This window comes from Xiphias gladius, chromosome 22 (assembly GCF_016859285.1).
Source record: "Xiphias gladius isolate SHS-SW01 ecotype Sanya breed wild chromosome 22, ASM1685928v1, whole genome shotgun sequence".
In the NCBI taxonomy this organism is placed as follows: Eukaryota; Metazoa; Chordata; class Actinopteri; order Istiophoriformes; family Xiphiidae; genus Xiphias; species Xiphias gladius.
In genome coordinates, this window is record NC_053421.1 from 7148600 (window position 1) to 7174718 (window position 26119).

Sequence of the window (26119 nt, forward strand, 5' to 3'; positions counted from 1 at the left end):
CCCAAAGTTGGAACGCACTCCATTTCCCGGAAACAGATTGTCAGTGACATGGATAGGGCATGGGAATGGCAATGACAAGCTCATAATGACTGTTTGTAGATGCTGATGCTGTCATGTTGCTATGGTAGAAAACGAGGCGTCTGTTAAGAAGCTGTCTAGTTCCTGTTGACCCTAAATCCAGTCTCACAGGCAACTCACTCATCCTTGACATTAGGAGTGACAGCTGATGGGACGGTTGACTGAGAGATGGAGACTGGAATAAGAGGAAATTTCACAGACAGATAACATTAACCACTGAACCATATATCAAAGCGGTAAACCAGGCTATGACTTCAGTTTAAGGCCTGATCTTGTTGATCAGCCCAGGCTGAAATGTTAGCATGTGGTACAGTCATTACATAATGCTAACAGCTACAACTCCTAAGCGTCTAATGAAGCATGCAAAACTGAACTGAAGTTTTCATTTGGTCGCTGTGGTGGTTATAAAAATACTCTGATGCAGATGAAGGAGAACAGGGACAAGACGGAGAAATATATGTTGTTAGGAGATGGATGTAGATCTCGGAGGGTTGATCGCTAATCTGCCTCCCATGTTTTGAAGGCTTCCAGATGTTAGATGTCTGACACAGAGGCAGGGGAATCCACATGGGGATCAACTGAAATTCAACTCCGCTGATTTGCACTGATAGAAGATAAGGTTCTAAGTCATAGGAGCTACACCATGAAGAGATTTTCGTCTGTGGTTATCTTACCTGTCTAAGTCATCTCTCTTCATGTCATAGTTCTTGAGCACTCGGAGCAGCTGGATGTCCTGGCTGACAAAGCAGGGAGGCAGCAGGCCATGGATTCCAAGCTGGAGACGCTCCTCCAGGGAGAAAGCCATGCCCTACAAACACACACACAAACCAATTCCATTATCCTCCACCATCTTAGCATAGACAGGGATATCCAGAGAGGGTGAAGAGCACTGGGTGTTAACTGTCTTGCTCAAGGGCACCTCACCCATAGGTGATTTCAGCAGCTGTTAGACTTCCCAGGGCGAGTCGTGCTGGCCTTCCCAATGTGTTTTTCCAGCTGATTTTAGTGTCAAAGCCAGTGGCCTCCAATATATGAAGGCATATGCCTGTTTCACCAACTTTTAGATTTCCAAGTCCTCCATGACTGACAGATTCATATACAACACAGGACTGTAGAGTCTTTGGAGACTCGGTCAGGCAAACTCAGGAACATTAAAATGGCAGGTAGAGGTAACCTGGGATCAGTCATTGAAGTGGTTGATCCTCACTGAAGCTGCAAAACAAGAGATTCTATTCAAAATCTATTAGGATTTGTTTTTTCTCAGTTTTGCTACCTTCTTCCATGTCTATGGGTGACAGACTTTTTCTTGCATGATTATCATATGCTGAGGCTTCTTATTTGTTTCATGTCAGCTCACCGACAGCAGTGAAAAGTACATTTACACAAGTACTTAACTGCAGGTTAAACTGTACAACACTTTATAAAGTAGTTCAAATCTGCTCCACCTCAACCAACTACAACAAAATGTTGCTCACATATTAATGCATCAGTTATTAATCATTATATATTTATTTACACACACTGTAAATTACACCATGAAAAGGGCCATTGAGCACAATGAATTCTTTAATTTTTGTTATTTAAATAGATTTTGCCGGTAATTCTTATCGTATACTTTTACTTAGGGTCAGTGCTGTCTGGACAGTCCAAGAAATTAGGTATGAAATGTTAACGAGGGATCTCCATTGTGTGTAGTCTGGTACTTATACATTAAACCACAATAAAATAAAATAAAATAACATTGCAATACAACAAATTCTGTGTTATTTTTGGTGATATTTTATTTCGTGCTTGTAAAGCAATCCTTATCATGGTCAATCTTGCTGCACTTTTGTTATTTACCTCCCCGACTCAGGAACACTCTGAAAACTCAGTTTGAACTCAGAACAAATGGATATTTAGGAAAATATTCACCAATCCTTTCTGTTCAAACATTCCTGAGTGATGAGAGAGGCAGCGGGTCAAATGTGTCCTCTTTTCTGTCAGGGTGTTTGCTCTCAGAGGGGCTTCCTCTCAGCCAATCTGTGTTCAGAGAGGCTACCATTAGCTCACACACTGGTGTGACGTCTGCTTTCACCCCTGCTCATCCTCAAAGACACACGCAAATACCCACACAGCAAGGCCCTGACTAATGGCCTGCTTCACTTTGACCTTTACTTTGGCTTTTATCTTCCTCACCCCTGACCTCTGAACGTGAATATTAAAAAAACTTGCACACAGTGTCACCGTTTTAACCCTGAAGAGTCTGACCTCTGACCTGTGAGGTTATTCCACCAAGGAGACAATGATCTTACTAAGGAAAGCTATTGTAAGTTAATGTGACATCAAAAAGTGATAGTGTGAGATTGAGGTACTTCAGCTGCACCTTATCTGCCCTTAAAAAGTATAAAATCTGTCCCCAAAGCACCCTGTACAAGCAGTGAGTCCATATTTAAAATGGGAACAGCATTCTCTACTATTCTCTGCAAATCAGGGATGATGTGGTTTGCATTTTTAATCCTTTCATCTACAACAGACAAGCGACCCGGTAAAGCCTCAGCCTCAACATGCCGGCTACTGCTGCTTACTGCTGGGACAGAAGCAAAGCTGTGCTGTAAATGTCTCTGTTTTGGATCCCATTCATGGATGCTTGGCCCTGCCACCACAATTTAAAGCCTGTCCAAGCCACCAGCACTTTCTGTGTATCTGGCTGTGTTAAAACAGTTCTGAGGTTTTAAAAAAAAAAAAATGTACTTGATCACACGAGACGCTCTATTAGAAGGAAGTAGAAAAGCATACAACACAAAATAAGGCATTTGGACTAAAATTTGGCAGTTCTGATGTCAGACGAACCATCAATGCTGTCCACAGACACTCTACCAAACCTTATTAGACTTACATTATTTTGAATAACAAGCAAACAGCTTACAAACGGCTGATTTTAGATTTAATCTCAATGATCCCTGAAAGTAGGACAAGGAAAAGAAGCAAAATTCACCATTTACTTTTTGGCAGAACATCTGAAAGACAAGGGTTTTGTGTTTTCTTATTGTCTACAGTCTATCCCGGCTTACTGTATGTTACTAAATAGGTTAGCACAGAATAACATGCAAAGATAAATCCCAACAAACAATGTTTGGTTCACAGTACTAAGTTATCTAGGCTTGACTGCAAAACGGGCATCGGTTATTTTAGATACTAAAGTACGAGTCCCGATCCGTCTGTCATTTGCCGAGGCCCAAAGTGGCCTGTACTTAACGGACCTCAAATAGGCAGAAGCAGCTCTGAATTACAACCTTCCCCAATTATCAAAAAAGATTTTCTATTTTTCAGAGAGCCAGCTGTTCACTTCAGACTCCATGTGTATTTGGGACGTACCGCTGCTCTACCGTCTGCCACAGCTGACCATGAGGAATATATGGAGAAAAGTCTTAAAATACATGAGGCAAACTGAGCTGAATGTGAAGCTATAAAATGAGATTCATTCCTCACAAAGACTCACACTGTTCATTAGCTGAGATAGTGGCACTTTGTAGCACTCTTCCATTCTCTTATACTTTTCCTGTGAGAAGAATGGTCGTTCCCGACACAACTCATTCTTGAATACTGAAATGCTGAGAAAAGAAAAACAGACACACACACAAACACACACTTAGCGCGTACACCCACACAAATAGGCATGCATGAGCCACTTTGTTCAGCACACTTTGTTCATGCTGACGCACACTTCCTTTTGGGACAAACAGCCCTCTTTGCAGCACTTGCACAGAATAACTGAACTGAGTTGCACACATATGGGCATGCAGATCTATAATCAGCACACACAGAAATTTGTTCCTACATTTTACTTCTCCAGTGTTAACACTACTCTCAAACTCCTTAGAATTCAATCTCACTCTTCTCTTCAGTTTGGACTCCTATATGGACCACCCAGTGCGGACTGGCCATCGGGAAGTTCGGGACTTTTCCTGGTAGGCCGGTCTTATTTTCCCGACCCTGGTTTTATATATCCTATATACAGATATTCAATAGGTCATCTTAGCTGCAGCAACGTAGCTGGTGCAATCCGTAATAGCAGGTAGCAGTTGCCATCACAAATGAAAATATCAAGTACTCGTTAAAAGTATTTAGCACTCGTTGCCGAAACATGGATAGAGAGACAAAAACCCACTGCCAGCAGTGCAGGGAAGGTGCGCAAAAAATAGAAAAAGGCTTTGCTGGCTGATGCCACAAAGTTTATTAAGATAACGGACTTATTTAAGCAGTCTGCAGGTGATGATGATGATGATGATGATGATGATGATGATGATGATGATGATGATGATGATGATGCACCGCTTCCCGACAACTTAACATAGTTTTTTCTCAGTCTTCCTTTGCATTAAAAAGTCACTGTCTGTACACATACTGTAGTTTTGTGGCATAAAACAGTGGCACACTCCAAATGCTGACATCTGTTATTTATGAATTTACAATCAGGAAATGTAATACATATCCCATTTTATGTTAAAAAAAAAACTGCAGGTAAACACGCAGATTTTATTTTACCTTTTAACGGATGATTTTGTTCTGTCTTTTTTTCTCTCTTTGTGACCGAAAGCTGGGCAACCAAATGGACATTAAGAGTCCGTCATCCATGATGAGTAACAAACCAGATATCTGAGCCACATGCCAGAGAGGTCTGTGTGCACCTTTCAAGTATCTTTTTCTGTCTTGTTATGTTCTCACCATTCATGGTAGGATTTCAGACAAATGACACGCCAACATTTTGCACTATACTCTTCAGACAAGAAATCACAAACAAAAACCGTTGTGAATATATAGTGCTACGTTTGAATATGTAGTGTAACTCTCCTATGGACTGAGTCTGCAAGTTCTTAGTTCTGTGTTTAAGCACTGTTGATGGTTTTGCAATATTTTAAAGAATTCTGATAATGAATTCAACTATGAATTTTTGATTTCTGTAGACACAAACATGAGGAGAAAAACCTTGGAAGAGTTTAATCATTTTTACATATTTGCCTAAAAAAACAATACAAATTAACAAATTGTGTTGTTTTTTTTTAATTAATGATTTGTCGATCAACAAACATGTTGTGTCAGTTCGAATTTGGTGTGTCGAATTGGGGCTGCTTGACAGCAAAGTCCTGGGCTGCTTTTTGTTGCCAGTCCAGCCCTGGGACGCCCTAGCCTCATGAGAGCAGTACAAAAAAATGGACAGTGCAGTACCATTAAGAATAACTAGGATCATTAAGGGTTATGTAAAAGTTAGCCTTATTATACCTCAGCAATAGTTTAAAAAAAAGTTTGCACCCCTCTTAATTAATCACTAATTTGATGTATCACCCGGTGAGCATATTAGATGACCCAAACCGAACACGCCCAAAGTCCTGATTGACCAGCAGTTGCATGCTGGGACTGACTAAAATGCTGATAGTGGATCCTCCACCAGTGACTTCTACATTCACTTAGGGATCCTCTGCTTAGAGTGAGGAGTGCACAGCATCTCTGCTGTTTGTGACGATCCCTGTCACACCTCACAATCCCTGAGAATGTCCAAGTAAAGAACTTGAACCTCCAGCAGATAGGGGAGGATTTCATGGTTCACAAGGCTCACAGTGCACAGCGTGCTACAACTGTGCACGCTCTCCTTTTTGCGTGTGTGTGTTAGGTGTGTGTCTATAGGCTGCACGCTGTGGTGCTCATGCTGTTAAGGTTTTTTTTTTTCCTGTTTCACTTGTATTCAATTGTATTTTGTATTGTTTTCATATGTTAATCAAAAACCAGGCAGGTGCTATGCTAGACAGATGTTTTGTTGTTGGGTCTGAAATGGGTTTGTATAAACCAATTTATTGATCAATCAGTTCACTTTATGTTACACAGGTGGTCTAAAAAGAAAAAGACTGAAGAAGAAAACATGTAAGAGAGATTAAAAATAGATCATTACTGTATATCAAAGCCAGTGAATTTGAATGAAAGTACCCATGAAAGTGTACCATGCTTCATTGAGAACAATTGTCCACAGCACTATGGGCCCTCAAAGGCTGCCGGCGTCACATGTGAAATACATACCATTATGCACTTGGGCCCAAAAAGACCAATTAACATCCCCCACAAAGTAGAATGCAGCTTGGCCATATAGAGGGGGGAAGCCTGGCCTGTAGAGTGACTTCATGATTGAAAACACGGCTGGTTGGGTCAGGGCCAGGCACTGGTGATGGAGGGAGAAAGAAGCAGGGGGGGGATGGGGTTCATGGCAAGAAAACTTAGCAGTGCACGGTTCATAGAGTTTGGCTGGGAAAGCGTGGGAACCAGTGACGCCACTTTTAACATCACTTTGACTTTTGACTTTAATATTGGCTTTGCAACGCCCTCGTCCTCAGCATTTAAATAGAACTGCCAATCTCTCCAATTCTAAGGTCCTGTCTGTTGGACTCTAAGTAAACATGTCCATCAGTCGACCTTCTTAGGCAATCAGGAAAGACATTGTCTCAACATAGGCCTGGGTAAATATACTGCAAGAATGGTGATCAGAGATGGTGAGGGGGAAGCTTTCATCTCACTGTTGAAAGGTTCTGATAGTTCCACACCAAGAACATCTGAAGCAGTGCATTAAAATCTGGTGTGCTGTCTCCTTTAGTAAGGCAAAAAAAAAGGCTCTAAAAGTCAACCCAGCATGTCTGCTCCCCTAGAAGCAAAAATCTCTAACCTGCCACTCATATATGCTTCTGTCGCCTTGTTAAATATGTTAACAGTCCCTGGTTGGCTTGTAATTGTGAAGTATGAACCTAAATGAGCCAAACATGAAACAGATGATTCAGAGATTTCTCAATCATAAATAAAACAGTTGTCAGAATTTTTCTTAACTGTATTTTTTGTATAGTGTATAAGTATAGTGACAAACATACATACCCACACATCCAAAGCCAAAATCTCAAAAAAATGCACACAAACACACACGTGTGTCTACACAAACCATCCCTATGTTTGTTTGTCTGAATGCTGGTTTTCAAATGTCTGACTGTTGTAATGCCTGCTCACTCTTCCCTCTGGAGCTCTAAACTGGGCTGGGCAGGATAAACCCTAGAAAGCTTCCACATGTCCCTGACCACATCTGAAGTGCCCGCACCCTGTGCCAACACATGTGATTCCCACAGCTGCATGTTCCAGAAGCCGTGGTAACAAACCAAACCTGTAATCTAACCACTGGGCAGTGCCACCCCTTAACCTCAGACTAATGCCATGCCCACCCCAGAACATTCAGCCGAGAGGAAACAGCTAATTAGTTCACCAAAGCACCAAACGGGGACACTAGCATACAGGTTCTTTTGAAACCAACAAAATACCTTTCTGTGCTTCCCAAGGAGTTCAAAGGGTTGGTTTGTTCCACTTTTCTGCATAAAGATTTAGACAGTTAAACATTCTGCAACCTTAACCTTTTAATTTTTCTCTGCCACAACCACACAGAGCTCTGTCTAACAGCTGGCCTGTATGGAGGCTGACGGCAGAGCCACTCCCTTCATTACAGTTACAGTTTCCCCTGATCTGGAAAGAGTTAAATTCCTTTATGCCACTGTAAGAGTGGGTTCCTTATCACAATATAAATATGGTTCATAAAGCAGAAGTTCCCTAAGTGAATGTAGAGAAACTTTGAAAAGTGTCAGATATGAACCCCTAATGGTGTCATCAAGGTTGTCTCAGCTTGGCCTGGAAACTACACCTTAATAAACATAAAGCCTGTGTAATACATTATGGAAGCATGAAGTGTGAAAGACATGGGTGTGTAGGAGAAGGGAAGGGCAAGTCTAATGAGAGGTTACATCCTGTTGTATTACGGGAAACGAAGGACTCAGTATTTCTGGAGTTTGACCTATAGTAGTACAAAACATTGGAATAGCTCGTACTGTGCTGCCTCGATTTCGACCATTCTTTTTTAAATCTGTCTCCTGCAAGTCTGCAAACTTTGTGGGAGTCCAATACTAAATAGCTGAAATGTCCCTCTCAGGCAAAAATGCAGACTTTTGTCAGTAAATATACTGTATTTATATATTCAAATATATTGTGTTGAAGTACAGTTTTTGAAAAATAATTTAAAAAACCTTTTATAGATAAAATAAACAAATGGCAGTGAATACATGCCAAATCAAGGCACTTCATCACATCACTTTCACATGTTTACATGAATTTGAGAAATCTCTTACATTGGCCTAATGCCATTTATCTTCATTTTGCAATCAGTTTGTTAGATGACAAAACGTACTGTATACCTGCTGTCTGTCCCTAATATATTGACAGAGAGAAAGAAAGAAATCCTCCATTTGGAATAGACTATAAAAAAATATTCAAATGGATGAATCAGATATTTCTGGCAGAATTTAATACCACTATTAATTCTATAATAAATGACTGCTCTGTTTTAAAAATTAAGAATTTTTTAATCCATTGCCTAATTTTGTATGTACTGTATTTTTGTCTGCTGCTTTTTTATGCTACTGCTTTGGGCAGGTCTTCCTTGCAGAAGTTTCCATTGAGACTTTCCTGGTATAGTACAGGTTAAATGCAACCACAAGGATAGCTACTGTATCTAGAATTCTCTACCATTTCTCAAATCTATAGCATGTCGTGGTATATACTGTATCTTCATATTTCTATTTCTAATGCAACTTGGAGAATTTTGTTAATAAGAACTACTCAAGGTCAAATAACACACTTTATGGCAGTAAAGCAAAGAAACTTCTCACAATGGAAGTAAATGAAATCATCTCTTCCTTCAGTGGTTACACTTGTCTCCTTTTTTTTTTTAAACAAACATAACGTTTTGTGACTCACTATCAGTGTAAATAACTGGTTTAGATTGACATTTTTGTCAATGTGCTGACAAAGGAAAACCTTCCCACTCTCTGGGAAAATTTAAAATGATGTAATTCCACACAAAGCCACGACTGATTCATTGTGAGATTCCCAGATAAGACATTAAGAGGGAGGGGGACCTTCCTGCTCACAGCCATTTACCCACTGACATGAAAATCCCACTCCCATATAAAAATCTGTCAAACAATTGGATGTTGCCTCACTCCACCCCTTCTCTTTCCCTGTGTGATCGCTGAGCTGCAGCCTCAATGGAAGTGCCCTCTGGTCTGGGAGAAACAACCCCTATTGAGAGTCCTGAGCCTAACATGATAGGAAGGCCTTTCCCCATTGAACCTCTCAGCCACAGTTGCAGATCAGACATGGAGACAAAAGCACACAGGCCTTCAACGGGGAGAGGGCTCAAATGTTTGGCACTGCGATATGGGCCTGGCAGAGATGTGTGTGGCCACAAAGCACTTCTCTATTCAAAGCTGTGTGGGAGAGGGAGTGCTTTCTTTTCATAAGGGAGAGCTGAGGCACTAAAAGAGATGGCCTTCTTGTATGACTTGTTTATCAGTAAAACCGCTTGCTGAAAGTGGTGCCTAGTGTTAGCCATCTTAACCCTGTGTGCCCTTGTTCATCTGTCTTGCATTCATTGTTGCACATGTTGCATATTGCACCACAGCTTTTTTTAAAGATGTTTCTCTGAATGTTGAACTTAATGATTCAGGTCAACTCAACAGTACTTACAGTATAAGGCACCTAAATACGAAGTGCTCCAGAGTGTTTCATAAGGTTTAGAACAGAACAAAGAAAAAACTAAATGGGCAGGCACATTACACTGTAGACAGGTAAACCACATCAGTCACACTGAAAAGCTATAAATGGTGTTAATGTAGGTCTTTAATCGACATTTTAAAGACAGGAAATTGATTGTGTGACGCTGATACTTTGGGTGAGGTTGATTCACAGTCTGAAGCATAGAGATGGCACAGAATGGGACAAAAACTGTCAGTAGGCAAAAATCCACCAAATTAAATGATCCACTGTACTCAAAGAAAAGCATTCATTTACTTCTTGGCATGGCACCATGGCATGTACTATGAATTCTTTATTGAATTTTTGCCGAAAATTTTTGTGCTGGCAGCACATAGAAGAGTTTCTTCAATGGCTGCCAATACAAAAGTTGACTTTGGATAAAGCTTAAATGAAACTGCGGGGGGCTGAAATTTGCGTAACATTGACTGGACTGTGAGAAAGTAATTTACAGCGGTTGAGCTCACCCACGCTGTTTTTACACCGTGTACCAGTGTAACTGGATTCACTTCTGAGGGTGATGTCAGAGCTCTTCAGACCAGCAACCTCTCTGCAGCTGACCAAACAGGGAGCAAAGCAGTGCTGAGGTTGTTCCCATAAACACCGCCATCAGCGCCATCTATTCTACCCCACTATTACTGCCACGTGTTCTCCCGCAGTGAACCCTGGACTCCAGCAAAAGACAGCTAGAGGTGCAGCAAAACAGTAGCATCTCAGTTTATCATATGAATTGGTGCAATCAGCAAAAAAGAATGTATCTATGCAAGAAAAAGAAAAAAACAATAAAATGGGAATTTGGACTTGGCAGTAAAGTAAAGAGGTTTCTTGCCTCGAGGTCTCAGACATGCCCACGTTAACGTCTTTAGTCTTAACCTTGAATACAATATGTGCCCCAGACATGAGAAGTAAACCCATTTGGAAACTAAAGCTCACGCAGGAGACCAGTAAATATTGATAGTCAGCAGAAACTGAATTAGAAACTTGCTATCACAGGAAGGCTCCTGATGAGTTCGCTGGTTTGGCTGACAGTGACCCGCACTGGGGGAAGACTCTTGCCAACAGCTGGAGGAAAGAGTGAGTCATATGCCTTCCCCTCTCCATCCCCGCTCTAGTGTTTATAAACACACACACACACACACACACACACACACACACACACACACACACACACACACACACACACACGTTGCAAAAATAGTGATGCAGATTTAAGTGAAATCTTCCTAAACAGAAACAGCCTTATGCTTATGCATGCGGACTTACAGTGTACACACAAGTACATACCCCGTGATGCTTCATAAACACACTACACACTAAGCTTCCCTGAATCCTCATTAAGAACGAAAAGGATGAATAGTGAGTCAATTTAATCCTAATGCAGGAGAAGACCCACACTCAACCGACTTCCTCATTGTCAAGCTGCAAACCATGGCGTCTTCTTGTTTTATCAACAGCGGCATGTGTGTCTAGACTCTGTAAAAACAGCTGGTGGGAGCAAGAGAGTGGATAGCCCAGTGGAATGACAGATTTATCCCATAGTTATCATAGTTGGGATTAGAGGACACAGAGTCCACAGATGAGAGAAATGATGGGCTGAAGGATGAAAAAAAAAAAGAACAGGAAAAATAAAGAAGGTGGGAGGGTTAGGTATAGGGTTTGGTCTGTCATGAAGGTCAAAAGATAAACTGATCAGGCCGCCAGCATCTGGCTGGTAGGGGGACTGGTTCACTGGACGTAGCAGACCAGTAAGACTGGGTCAGTACTCTCAGCTCTTTTAGGCTGTGATCAGCCAGCCGACCAAGCTCGTTATATAACAGCAAAACCACCAGACCACACCACCACTACACTCAGCTCAGCCTCTCTCTGGTGCTGCCACGTAGAGAAAGAGAGGGAAAGATCTACCATGCAGCAGGCAGAGCCTATCAGAGGCTGTTCCCTGCTCAAATGTGGTTTGAGCTGTGAGCGAGGAATCATTTAAAGCTGCACTAGGCGTGATTGTTTTAGTTGTCCCAGTCAAAAACTGGGACTCATAGAGAAAATCATCTCAGCACATTCCAAATACATATTTGCCATCAAGTGAGGTCACCAGCAGGGAATCTTCCAACGGATCTACAGTCCTTTCATACAACAAATACACATTTGATACTGGTCTACTTCAACCCACTGAATAAAAATATGAGGATGTGCACATGGTCCCGAAATCCTGCAACTTGATTTCTGTTTTGTGGGTACCCGGTCACGCCCGCAAAACCAGATCACGCAAGCTATGTGGCAGTTAAAAATGTCAAATGACAAGCAATCAAACCTGGTTAGATATGTATCAGATCAATAAGTACTATGGTAGGCATTTCCCATATTCTCATTTACAACTAGATTTGGTGCTGTGAAAGGTAAGTTATTATTCAACCACATTTGTGTCCCAAATGTATTCAGATGTAGATTTATTAAGAATGTTTGAAGACATTTGTTTTGGAACACTGATACCTCAGTGGAGCCGCATTATTCTAATCAGATGTGTTCCTGTTGATGTCTGATCAAAGAACAAAGACCCTAGCCTTGTTCTAAACCTCCAAATCGCCACCCATATCTCAGATTTGTTGTTTCCATTTAAATAGGTCTGGTGCCAGTTGGAGAAACAGTCTGCCAATAAGAGTTTAGTAGGTGGGATTGAGAATGGATATGTCATATTCCTGCATAGCTCGTTAGCTAGCTATATTCATGAAAAAAAAAAAACAGAAAAATGTAGTGCTTAAAACTTTTCTTATTCTTGAGGGTTCATCTGATGACCAGGCTACAAAAAACTGTAAATTATCTTGAAATTGCATCTCTCTTTAGCACATTTACTCACGGCCTTGCCAGATCATAATAAACCAATCCAAATTGGTTAAATCTTTGCCAGACTACAGGTCCCCAACTCTGAAGCAGAATCCTCTCATTGCACTTTGAGATACCATATGATGCTATAGTGCTGCTTTAGTATATAGTACTGTGACCACTGGATCAGAGTGAAATAGTGGAATTCTATTATTCAAATCTTAGAGCGCATACATTCAAGGCTTTCTCAGTCTTCTTCCACTAGTTTGTCTCCATTTGTGTCAAAGGAAACAGTTCACCCCCTTTTGGAACAGCAAAGAGGGAAACAGAGGAGACTAACACCTTGACACGTAAACATAACCACACCACACTGGGCTTGTCCAGACTGGAGGACCTGTCTTCATAATACCCTTATGTGTTAGGAATTATCTGTTTTCCAACAATCTAAATTGCTACATATAAAATGTTCACTGCCAGTGCCACAGGAGCAGAAGGTAGGAGACTGAACTGGTTTGGAGGAAAAATAAAGCTTACAGTACAAAACAATAAGATGATGCTGTTCTTCAAGTGTAAATGCAGCAAGTTTTCAAAGTTTTTTGGAAGTAATTAGTGTACAAAAATGAGAAAACTTCTGAAAATATTGAGATTTCACATAGATGCAACACTGAATAGATGACTGTAATTGAAAAAAGACAGCAGACATGACACCAACTAGATCCCACTCCTGTGTCTCTGGCTGTGGGAGTGACAACCCAACTCACGAGACACCCACCGACTCCTCAAAAGTGAGTTTCTACCACAACAGCCTCCTCAGGTTTGCTATGTCAATGTTCTCACGCAGCGATAGGAGAAGGGTTTAGACAGCCCCTTCACAGAGTACCGTGAAACATGACCAGAACATTTTTTTTGTTTCGCTCATGGGCAGCTTTGGGGAGATGAGAGGTGATAGACTGAGAAGGCATGGGTGTGAAAGAGTGAGAGAGAGAAGAGGCTTAAGAGAGCAAGGAAGTAAGGTGGAGGGGAGGTGGAAGAGAATGGAAGGAAGAATGAAAAGGAAAGAGAAGGAGAATGAGAAAAGAATGGGATTTGGTTAATGTATGGGGCAGACAGCAGAGTGTTATTAAGATCATAGTCTGTGTGAACATCGTTGTCAACTGGTGGTTAGGAAGCATACCATATACAGTATATAGTACAAGTGGTTCCCAACCTTTTTTTTTTTAGATTGTCAGATTAATAGAAGTAACTCTTCATCAACACCACCAGTCATTTTCCAAATGTGTTCATTGGAAGCGATTTTAAACTGGATTTTATAACATTATAAACTATAATATTCTCTTCATAGACCTAAATTGTCAATATTTGCATTTGTACGACTAGTGGCTGAAGTTTAGTGCCATTTATCTATTACTTTCAGATAATAATTTGAACTGTCTGTTACTTTTAGCTATTTATTTCTTCTATTTTCTTCTGTTTATCTTCTGTTTATCAACAGTACAACTTTAACTGTTCCACTACTTTTACTTTTCCATTTTAACCATTTATCCATCTGGCTACTTTTAGCTAGTTAAACTAGTTTTCTATTACCTTATTAGTACAACGTATTTATCCAATACTTTTAGATAGTTATTTATTCATTTTAGCTAACTATTTCATCTATTTATCCCTTAATTTTGGCTAATCCAGTATTTATCCAATAGTTACCTATATTTAAAACTAAATCCATTACTTTTAGCTAACTTTTCATTATTTATCCAGTACTTTTTGCTAACTATTTGAAAGATTTATCAATGACTGTTAGTCATCTAATTCAACCATTAATCCATCACTGATGCTGCTTAGTTTTACACAACCCGAGGTGCTCTCTTATATTTTCAGTAGACTAAGTGGGTAAGTATGTGTTGGAGGACTGATAAAACGGAATAGAGATAGAGGGAGTGACTGACAAAATTTATGCATTTATTAATTCCAGTCTATGCATGCAAGCATGAGTTTATGCTCGCTTGCTGCGTTTAATCTGCTAAATATACAGCGGCCATGAATCTGAATGGAAGTGAGCACTGGACTGGTTCTTGTCCAACACAAATACTGACCCTCAAACTCAAACTATTGACCCATCCCCTTTAAATCTCTCCAGTCTCCCCAGAAATATTTGTCCCCCTCACCCATATATTATCTCTAGCCCTCTATCTCCTTCTAGCAACCACTTAGAAAGGCGTGTGTGTGAGCTTCAGATCACGGCTGCTGTCAATCATCCAGCTGTTGCACTGAATGATGGGATGTATCTCATACTATGGGAACCAGTGTCCCTGTCAGTCATCTGAATTATACACCCATATGCAGTCTGCCTGCAGATGTTCTTGGATTTCAAAAAGGCAAATTCTGCAAATTTCATGGTAAACTTAAACCACATCTTTTTAAAAAGCTACATATTGGGCCCACGCTTCACAGGAATGCATTTCCTGATTTGAAGGAAGCAAGTCTAATGGCATCACTGCACGCATTGTTCCTAATGGCCATAGCAGTCATCCTACACTATATAAATTTTATAGGCATCAGCAATCAAGTGGAAACAGCAGCAACATAAGAAAGCCATCTCTCCTCAAACAGTCATCCTGCTGTGGATACAGGGCAGCTTGCATATGGCCTCAGAGAAACGTGACCTAAGTCCCGTTATACACAGTGGAACTCTATGGCACATAGATACACTGTATCAGGCCTTAGCTACAGAAGCAATACTTGTTAGTAGGTTCAATTCATTGTTGGTCTTTGTCTTTTCATGGCATTTGTTGGCAATAAGAAAAATGTAAAATATTATAAGTCTGATCCTTTTAATCTCTTGATTTTTTAGAGTGTTGATTGACACAATTATCCCACAATGCAATGTCCAATGAAGATGGAAAAGGAACTCACAGCTGTGTAAAAATATTTTTTCAAATTGTATATGATGGTAAAATGGAGGAAAACAACCCAACAAAAAATAAATACATATACATAAAGTATCAAATCTATTAAAAGGAAACATTTTGCTTTTTTTGTTGTAAAATATTAGAAGTCAAAATTGAGAGTTGATTGACATCAGCTGGTAGAATCATCCTGTATAATTTCATGTTAATACAAAATTGTGAAGTACATTGCTTTATTTTTATGCTAATAGCCATATATCTATATATCTATATATATATATATATAGATATATAGATAGATATATCTATATCTATATCTATATATATATCTATCTCTAGATAGATAGATAGATATCTATCTATCAATATCGATCTATATCTATCTATATATATCTAATATATATAATTCATAATTCCACAGTAGTATGGACTGTAAATACATGAACAGTGATCATAGTTGAATCCAACTTTTCACTGTACTGGTCTCCAACATCGGACATACTTGTAAAAACTTTAATTTCCTTTAAAAAGAGGATTCACCCTTTGCTACCAGGTTGCAGTGCCCCTTGAGACAGTAGAGGTTAAGTAGTTTCTTGAGGTTACTTTAGCAGTATGATAACCTGTTCCCTTCATCTTGGATGTGACCTCACTAACCAATTTAGCTGCTTGTGACTATTTTCTTTACACTGTTGTCAAACTTCCCATCAAACAGTGCTGATTTCTCTGACCCTCTCCCCTACAAATAAATGTCTTCTGCTTACAGTCCTGGTTGGTCTTACTGTATATCTGCTAATGTTTAAGATGGGGACAAGCATAAGAAATACAATTATCTGTGTGGCTTTGGAAATAGCTCAATCAGGGATTCCTATGAAAGCAGAGCCTGGAAAGCACGTCAGATTATTTAATGGAGCAGGCGGAACAGTTAGGATGACCCCTGATTAGCGAAAGTCTGACAGAATTAGTCAAAAACAAATGAAGGCCTTAAGTGCTTTCTCTCGCTGAAAAGAGGGTGAAGGTTTTCTTAAATGGTCCTAATTGTACACAGAGCGTGAATGGGAGGTTTATTTATGGAAAACCTTGCACAACCTGGTTTAAATTATTTTGTATGTGCTGGCTTGCTCACATGCATGAATGAATGCATGTGCATAAAATTGTGTGTGTGTGTGTGTGTGTGTGTGTGTGTGTTTGTGTGTGTGTGTGTGTGTAAGAGAACATAAGAGGGTGTGTGTGTGTGTGTGTGTTTACCTGGTGTATTGAGGGGAACCTTGAAACACTGAACAGCTGGTCTACACTGTGTTAAAGGGGAAGTTCCCTCTCTTGTGGAACCTCCATTACAGATGGCCACAATAAGTCTCCTGTAATAACTTCATGGTAACACAAACGTCTGCTCAAATGCCATAAAGAAGGCCACATGAATGGGAGAGAGATGACATTTTTGTTTCTGCTATTCATTTAACATTTTTAACCTACATGAGTGTATATGAACACACGACACACAGGGATTTGGCAAAGTATTAGTTTTCTACCACAGGCGCCTATGAGAAATCCAAGTGAAAAAATAAAAATAAAGTTTGTCATTTTGCTAATGGGTCAAAAGCTTTTTGTACAGAATTACAAGAAAGCTCAGGGATATAGTGTACAATAAATAATGTAATATAGACCCACACACTGCCCCCCCCTCAAAAAAAATGTACAGCCATTAGTTTATAATGATGCAACGTTATTACTTGTGGCAATCGCTACACTAAGTAGGTTTTATTATATATTTGTGATCAGAGCAGCATGTCCTGCAGGGGTAAGCACACTTACAGTGAAGTTGTGGGGCTCTTTGGTCTAAGGGAATTATTCTTACTTTTGGTATGAGAAGTCCTGGGTTAAATCCAAGATGAGCCCAGACTATAAAACTTTAAGCCATTTTTCAGTTTGAATCCAGTGTTTAGAAAGTAAAATGAAGCCTTCTTTCACAGCAGACATTCTCACTTGTCATAGAAGGAGGAAAAGCACATTATTAGGGATGCTTCTGTTCTATTCAAGTGCCCCAGTAAGCCGTGACAGTGAGCCAGCACACACAATGCCAAGATAGTGTAACTGAAGCAGCTAAATGGAATTCAGCCGTTATTAATTTTATTATGTACACCTGTGCTTTTCCAACAGTGGCATGTCAAAATGTCTTCTGTCAAGAAGGCCTATTGCATTGCCCTAGTTTCATTGTGATGTAGGGAAAGCACATGATAGCTGCTTTCATCCATTTCATCAGTCGTCTTCCACAAGAAAAATGACCTGTCATTGGCAGCCAGTTGCCGAATCGAGAAGCATTTCCTGCACAGGAAAAAGCATAAAACTTAAATGTGTGTGGTTCGTTGGTCTAGGGATCTGGTGAAAAGTATTTTCATGGTCTCTTGAAGCCATGAAAATGAAATGCCCTGGTAAATGCCCTTAATTTGTCAGGTACTTAATTTGCTACGTTAACCAAGACAGACATTTCTGTTATTTACTGTAATGTTATCCATAAAAGGTTTCTCAAGTGATTTTTGAGAGGAGTTATATCGATATTGTGATCTAACATTACATGTACTGTGATAGTGGATTTTATCCATATCACCAACTCCTACTGCAAAATGTCTTCTGTTTAACTCTAGCTCTTGTTTTTCCATTTCTTCCATAATGAATGTGTATTAGCCTTTATCTTGTAGTGCCTTAGAGGCCATCGAAGACAGCTCATTTTCTCCTGTCTTTCTCCTCCTTGTTAGTAGATCAGTGCTCAGTGACAGACAAAACTGTACACTGTGCCCAATAAACCTGGCACAGGGAGAAAAACCAGACCGCCTGCATGAAGTGCCAGACAAACAATGTACAATGTACACAATGTTTAACATTTATAAAAAGGCCTGTACATTTATTTACTTTAAATCCCATACTTGTATAGAACAACAGCTGTCTGAGCCTTTCAACTCACCTTGCAAATAGTTTGCTTCAGGAAGGTTAAAATTTATAATCCGTGTCTAATCTTTACATTCGCTTACAGTCCATTTTTTATAAACAGCAAAGGAAAAAGTGCAGGACTGTATTGGCCATGGATGTCACATGAAACACACAAAGAAACTGTTAATAATTTCTAGAGCAGAACGGAAACAATGCCTCAATATGCAGGTTGTACAAAGCCAGAAAATGGGCCAGCGAGTTCAACAAATATTTTTCTCCAAGTTAGTATAGTTTTTAATTTGTACTTAGTGACAAAAGCTCTGACACTTCAATACAGTAGATATCTCACAATGGCTTATCTCAATCTACTTCTGAAGAAAACACAGTTCAGTAAAAGGTCACATGCCTCTAAATGTTTCAATGAAGGCAAGTGAAATGGAATAAAAGAAATGGTATGATAACCTAAAATGGACTGTTAATCATTAACTAACTAACTATGAAGCAAAATAACTGATCGGTGTCATTTTTTTGTCCATGTAAGCTCACACTTTTGAATGTTTGTATTCAGTGTGAAGCCACATAGTAATAGGTTGCTATATTGTGTTCAAAATCCTGTACATTTTCTCAGCAAAAGACAAATTCCCCCCATCTGCTTCCTGCTATGATGGCAGCCATATCAGGGTTCAAAAAGCCCTGTCCTACAAATAAAACCCTTTAAATCTATCCCTTCCTCTCAGCAGGAAGAGAAGGAGCACACATCAGCTCCCATCCATCTCTTCTCAGAATCCTACAGCCTCACTAAGCTTTTCCCAGCGAATGCCTCCAAATAAATGTGCCGTGGAAGACCTGCATGTGCACTCTTGTTCCGAAACAAATTTGGTCATTAGTGGGCTGAGCACTATGGTACTCAAACTTTGTTCAGACGGCCAAACGCATTCATCAGAAAGATAGCTTGTGTTTTCTCTATCAACATTTTTGCACTCTGCTAAAAATGCTGTCAGATAGGAGCACTGAGAAAAAGCATGCTGACAACAAAATGAGGAGTGATCAAGGCAGAAAGAGCTCTGTATGCTGTCCATTTAAACTTAATTTCATATGTTTGGTTTGACCTTCTATCTCACTGTTTGTTTGATCTAAATTATAGGTCGTAATCACACACTGGTGTGTGTCTTTTTCTTGTAATAAAAAAAAAGGGTCATTACTCTCCATGTACTGTATAAGCCCTAATGTACCTGAGTTGACAAATAAAATCAGCTCAGTGCTGTTGTCACGTAAACAAGGTTAATGTTTTGGTTAACTTGGGACTCAAAACCATGTGATAAGATGTAGAAGCAATTAATGGTTACTTTCAGGGACTTAAACTGATGTAACCAGGTGAAAACAAACAACATTTAACAGAAAAAATTATATCAATTCCCCATTATTACAGTCTTTATTGCTATGTTGTTCCCAAAAGTTCAGGGGGCAACAGGGACCCCTGGTCTATTTTGGCACATTTCTTATATGCTGTTACTAATGCTGAGAAAAGTAGATAAATAACACTTTCATAAAGGGAATATTCGGTGAAATACAATGAAGTCGTTGTTGCTTGTTATTTTAATGCTGGTAGAAATCCACATTTCCTGTAATTGTTTGATTTAAGACTCTTGTATAAAGCCACTGTGACAAAGCTAAGGAATGTTATTTAATTTCTCCTGCACATGTGTAGTAATGCAATGTATTTAGCAGTTATGAAACTAAAATTTTGTATCTTCTGAACTAAGATAAGTGAGTTACCAGAGACACTGGTAAAAACACATACTGTATGCTAAAAGACAGTGTTTTGTATTTTGTTTCTTCTCTTTTGTAGACATGCCACTGCTTTATGTTGTTTATGCCCTATTTTAAGTTTATTTTTACCTTATTTTTACCATATTATAATCATATCTTAAACATATTTTGCATTTATTTGGACTTAAAAATATGTCTTGAAAAACCAAGACACATTTTTATTTTATTTCCAATAAACAAGGCAAAAAATACTGGGGAAAATACTAGAGAAGTAATCTGGGCATATCGAGAAATAAAGACCCAACATAGTGTTTGAGTTTGTGTGTGCCAATTCCCCTGGCCTCACTAGCATCTATTATAAAGCATTCAAGGTGGACTACAATAGTACATCTCTTCTCCAAATCTGCCAATAGTGGGAGCAGACAGCAGACAGCAGCTCTGCCTCTAATTTACTTCTCACTTTCATGAGTCATGATCTCCACCTAGCAACACCTAACTCTGAGACTGCCCAAAAGAAACGTCTTAAAATCATCCTGAGCAAATATGCAAGCGCAGGGCTCCTTAAATCAAGAAGTGTCAACTTGTGAATGTACAGACACGCTTGTTGGTCAAACAGCCTTGAAAACTGAGCCACTGTTGACTTAGGGTGGGCAGCCTTGAGTGGGTGGAGGTAGGAGACATGTAGGGCTCCTCAAAAGCATCCAATCCCCTTGAGGCAGCCTTTTCAAGCTGAACAGTCCAGGTCCCTTAGGAGCCTGAGTGTTGCTGGGAAAGCATCCAAGCCTCTAAAGAAGTTTGCAACTCTGAAGCCTTGGGTCCAAATATTCACTTTTGTCTAATGGCACATCAGCATTCAATGGCCATGTTCAGGCAACAGTATGGGGCTCGCTAGCCATGTCTGTATGCACAGGTGTTTGTGACTCTCCTGATGAAAGCTCATTTGTATTTCCATCCTTCTGGTGGAGCAATTGCCGAGGGATACTCTACAGATGAGTCATGTGGAGACAGTCCATTTGTTAAAACAAAAAAGTAAAACTTGTCAAATACACAAGTACATAAACTATGAGCAAGAGAAGCTGCAATAGTAAGACAGATATCTTTACTTGCATAGTGAAGTGTCCACTTGCTGAAATGTCTTAATAGCACAGGAAATCCTCAATTAATCTCTTTGTGGTCTCAGAGGGCCAATCCAATTTCACAGGCTGTCTAAAAATAACTGCCTAATTCTGTAGGCAATACCAAGAAGGAACAAAAAGGATATTTTAGCATCACCAAAGAGAAGAATTAAAGCTGCATTTGCATTGGCCCTCTTTCTGTTTTAGCAATTAATTAATCTCCTACTCAAGCCTGTGACTAGAGTTAGGGAGTTACAGCATCAATACTCAGAAGTGAACGTGTCGAGTAATGTAAGGGCCCCACTGAAATGTGTTTTCCTGATGTCACTGCCAGTTTCTGTGATGATATAAATGACCACTTACATGGCAGCTAAATGCACCCACACAGTAAAAATGTGAAAGAAATAACTAACTTCATCAAAAAAAAAATATAAAAAAACAAAAAGGCCAACACACTCACCAGTAATGCTCTGCTCAGCACGGTCAGTGGTAAAGGGCACAGCTCTTCACTTCAGAGAGAAACAACTATACCAGGAGTTTTTTTTTTGTTTTATCAGTTGATGATGACCAAGTGATGAGGATCTGGAGTTCTGGGTTAAGGGAGGGTGTTTAAGGTAGTGTTTTAAGACTTAGAGAATTAAGAATTAAGGCCCAGTCACCCCAGAAGGTGGAACAGTGAAATCCTAAAAAAAATATGTGTGGACAAAGTTTGGGATGTATGGACAACTCGACAGCGCTGTGTGGTAAGTAACGCTGACCGGTTGGTCTGCCAGGTTAGCGCTAATCAGTCTGAAGCTTCTTTCCGTTTCTCTGTACCGTTTACTCCCTTTTGACATTTTAGTCTCCTTAATATTGGTCAAAGGCACAAATTAGAGTGTCAACATTCACAAAAGCTGAGCTTGAGCAAAAACATTTGTGCAGATTTACATACTTTAAGCAAATCAAGGAATGGCAGCAGTTCCGTTGGAATTAACTGATTTTAAATGCTGGTGTGACTGGGCCTTTAGCACTTTCTCTGACCGATTTACAGCTCTTCATCACACAAAGTCCATTAATACTAACGTCCTCATTGTTTCTATGGGGCTGCAACTGCACAACAAAGGATCAGTCCTACTGATCTTCTCTCTCTCTCTTCTCTCAGACTTTGAGAAAACCATTTATACATAATGGTCATACATCCACTATGTTGCAGAACGCTTAAATAAAACACTACCTTTAAATTCTTGCTGCTCTGTTAAAACCAACGGAGACCTCCACCACTCTAATATAACAGACAAAAGCGGCATTGAGGAGGAGAGGAGGAGAAAAAGACAGGAGGGGCTGAAAGAGGAGGGATGCTTGAGATGAGCTTCATAGGAAGGTGACGAGGCTCAGACTGTCTCCCTCTCTCTGTCTGGGACAAGCTAATGACTTCTCCGTTGTCCTCACATGAATGAGAACCATCTTACAAAAAACACAAAAGTAAGCTGAGGAGGAAGGGCTATTTAGAAGGACCTGCTGCTGAATAAACACAGCATCAGAATTGTGTGTGTGAGTGTAGAGACAGTCGAGCAGACAGTGTGATCATATTACACTCAGTTTATTTGAGCCAGTCCTGAAGAAAACACTGATAAAAGCACTTATGTGTCTGCAGGATAACACCCTATTTAAACCAGTTTGTGACCATGTCAGAGTATGTGTGCGTGCAGCTCAGGATAGCAGGTTGGTTACTGGAGGAGAATGAGAGTGCATTTTCTTTCTGTCTGGCTGATCCACTCCAGTCCATCAGAGGAATGTCTGGTCACTAGACCTGAAACACCTGGCCACACCTGGGACTACCCGCACACACACACACACACACACACACACACACACACACACACACACACACACACACACACACACACATACACACACACACACAAACAGTATACACATATATTCATAGAGCTCTGCAGTCCACCAAGTGTGGGGGAAATGACAAGTGCAGCTGCTCTGTACGAAGCCTGAACAGAGAGCTGTTTGTCCCATTTTCAACGCTCGGTTAAACGTAGCCTTGTAATCTGACAACCAGCATCATCAAGTTCAACTTCACATAACCACTGTCATCCACCTCTTAACATCCTCTAACATACATACACACAGACTGGTATTTCAACATGATTTCTGCCCAGCCCAGAGACAGTGCAGACTGATGTCAGAATCCTATGTGCAGTGGTCACACAACAATACGACTGAGATTACATTAAAAAATGTGAGTAGCCACACGTATTTTGGACATCAAAGTTATTTTCTGTACTTTTTCTGTACTTGATTGAAGGTTTGAAAGTTGTTTACAGTTTGGTGAAATTTAAAGGAATAGTTCAAGATTTGGGGAAATGTTACTATCCTTTGTTGCAGAGATTGAGATGAGAAGACTGATACCACTCTTATGTCTGCACACTAAATATGAAGCCAGAGCCAGACCATAATTAGCTTAGCTTGGACTTAAAGACTTGTAGCAGGGTGAAATAGATAGCCTGACTGTCTAACTGTAAATACAAAAGTAAGAGTCTACACCTTGAATGTCCAAATTTCATCCAATCCATCCAATGTTTCACTCAAACCAAATATGTCAACCTCATGGTTGTGCTAGAGGAAAGGTCTGGCGGATCACCAAAGTCAGCAGACTTCATCCTCTGGGGATGATGAATATCTGTACAAAACTTCATGACAATCTAATAGTTGTTGCGCTATTTGAGTCTGGACAAGGGTGATTAACTGACCGCCAGTGCGTCTAGCACCTCTCAAACTCACTAATGAACACATTATGTTTCAGTTGTTTAGTCTGTACACAATCTGTACAAGATCCAAAGAAAATCTGAAATGTAAAAAGTACAAAAGCATTTGCTATGTGCTGGAACTATTTCTTGGCTGAGCATAATGACTTCCTGGAGTCATTGTCATGTCAGGCAACTAGTTGTCACTGCTTCCAGACATTATGAAGAGCTAAGATAGCAGACTTGAGTGGGGCATCAATGTTTTCGTCGAATGTTTTGACATTTGTCCTAATTAGCATCATTAAATGCTCATCGTTTGTTCCTGATTTTGTAAAGTCAAGAGATACTTAAGAATCTATTTAACTCAAAACCATGCTCTATCATCACAAACATCAATCAGAGGATTTTCACTCAGATGTGAAATGTTGATCATACAATGGATAGGGGCCTAAGAGCAGAGACCTAGAGACTAATACATTTAGAAAAGATTACCAAGGTCCATGGGAACCTTGGCTAACAGCACAAACAAAGGAATGCCGTAATGCTTCACCAACACAGAAAACTGTCAGCACAAAGCTTTTATAAGTCTTGACTGTGCTGAAAAGAAACTTTGTCCTTGTGTCATGCTGACATGGTGACTCTTAAGTCAGCACCAGATCAGCAAGTTGTTTTCTCACTGGCACCTTTTACCAATTGTGACATAATTCTATTAGAGTGCATGCACTTTAAAAAAAAAAACCTTTTTGGGCCTTACCAGAGACACAGACTGGCTGGAGTACATTATGTTTCACATGGAAAACTCAGCAGATCACTTACTGTACTACAACCAGCAAAGCACTCATACAGACATATTTCCACTTTAGAATTAAAAGCTCAGCATATTTGTAGCCATTTGTTTGTTTGCTACAAAGTATGTTTATGTGGGTCTCGGTTAAAGGAAAATGTAAACCTGGTGAATGGGAAAAAAAAAATCTTTTTCTAGGAGCAAAAGTCGAAGAGTGTAGCAGTCAAACCAGAGTAAATCCAACACGAGAGCCCTAATGACTTCCAGTTGCAACAGAGGGTCATCAGGACTGTTGCCATTTGGCATACCAGCACTTCCTCAATGCCCTATCAGATATTTTGTTGTTCAGCACTTGCCAAGAACAGAGATTCCTAATTTTAGTCTTACATCTGATGGGCCATCTCGCAATTTCATATGTGGAAACTGTGGTTACAAATGTGGCATCCAATTGCAGCACTGTCTGGGCATGGGCTCTCCACTTTATTCAGTATTCATAGGCTCAAATGATGCATAATGTCAATGATTTAAAAAACCTCAATAAACAAAACAAACAGTACTGTTTTGTTTATTGTTTACTCAAGGGGATCAATGTGTGTTTTCACGGGATTTAGCGCTAAAGGCATGAATGACAGCACCACTTCCCACTTGGGGGGCTTACTGTATTTGAATGCAAGTCTTTGAGAGTCTACTATTGACTATTGTCGGGTTTAATGTTTATGTGTAAACAAATAAAATGTGTCTGCCAGACAGTTGCTGTAAAACTGTAAAACAGATCGACAAACAGACAGGAGCTGAGGTTCTTATTCTCCTTAACCTTTATGACTGGCTGCACTTGTTACAGTCCACTTCAACTCCAGTACAGAGCCAGTGAATGGTCATCTGTTTGGTCGCTGACACACCGACAGCACAGTTCAGTGTTTGAGGTGAAACAGCATCCCTGATTGGGTGCTAAGAGCGTTTTTAAGGAGGTTGTTGTTGTTTTTGTTTTTCAAGGCCATGGCAGTCGGAACCAGCGTCAGAGAGACGCACTGGGGGCCAGGATTCACACAGATGCCTCATTAATGTGTGATCAAGCAGAGAGACAGAGGACGTCTGTGGAGTGTGGCCAGCGCTCTCTTCCTCGCCACAGAGAACCCTTTCTGCACCTCGCACCCCACTTCATCTCTTTATTGCACGGTGAACGCACACAAAACACACCTATAATATCCGCTTCCACCTCTGGAGAGAGAGGAGGGAGTGTTAACCAAAGAGTAAGGTGAAGCTGTTTGAGTGTGTGTGTGTGTGTGTGTGTGTGTGTGTGTGTGTGTGTGTGTGTGTGTGTGTGTGTGTCCATACATCTGCTCTGCATGT

The 26119-nt window shown here is 40.1% G+C and overlaps 1 protein-coding gene across 1 annotated transcript in view; it reads right to left on the reverse strand.

Moving 5' to 3' along the window:
- Positions 1-26119, reverse strand: part of me1 (malic enzyme 1, NADP(+)-dependent, cytosolic) — an 86541-nt gene that overhangs the window by 55875 nt on the left and 4547 nt on the right. The window contains exon 2 of the mRNA XM_040118572.1: positions 753-886. Coding sequence (XP_039974506.1) covers positions 753-886 — 134 coding nt within the window. The remainder of the gene's footprint in view (positions 1-752; positions 887-26119) is intronic.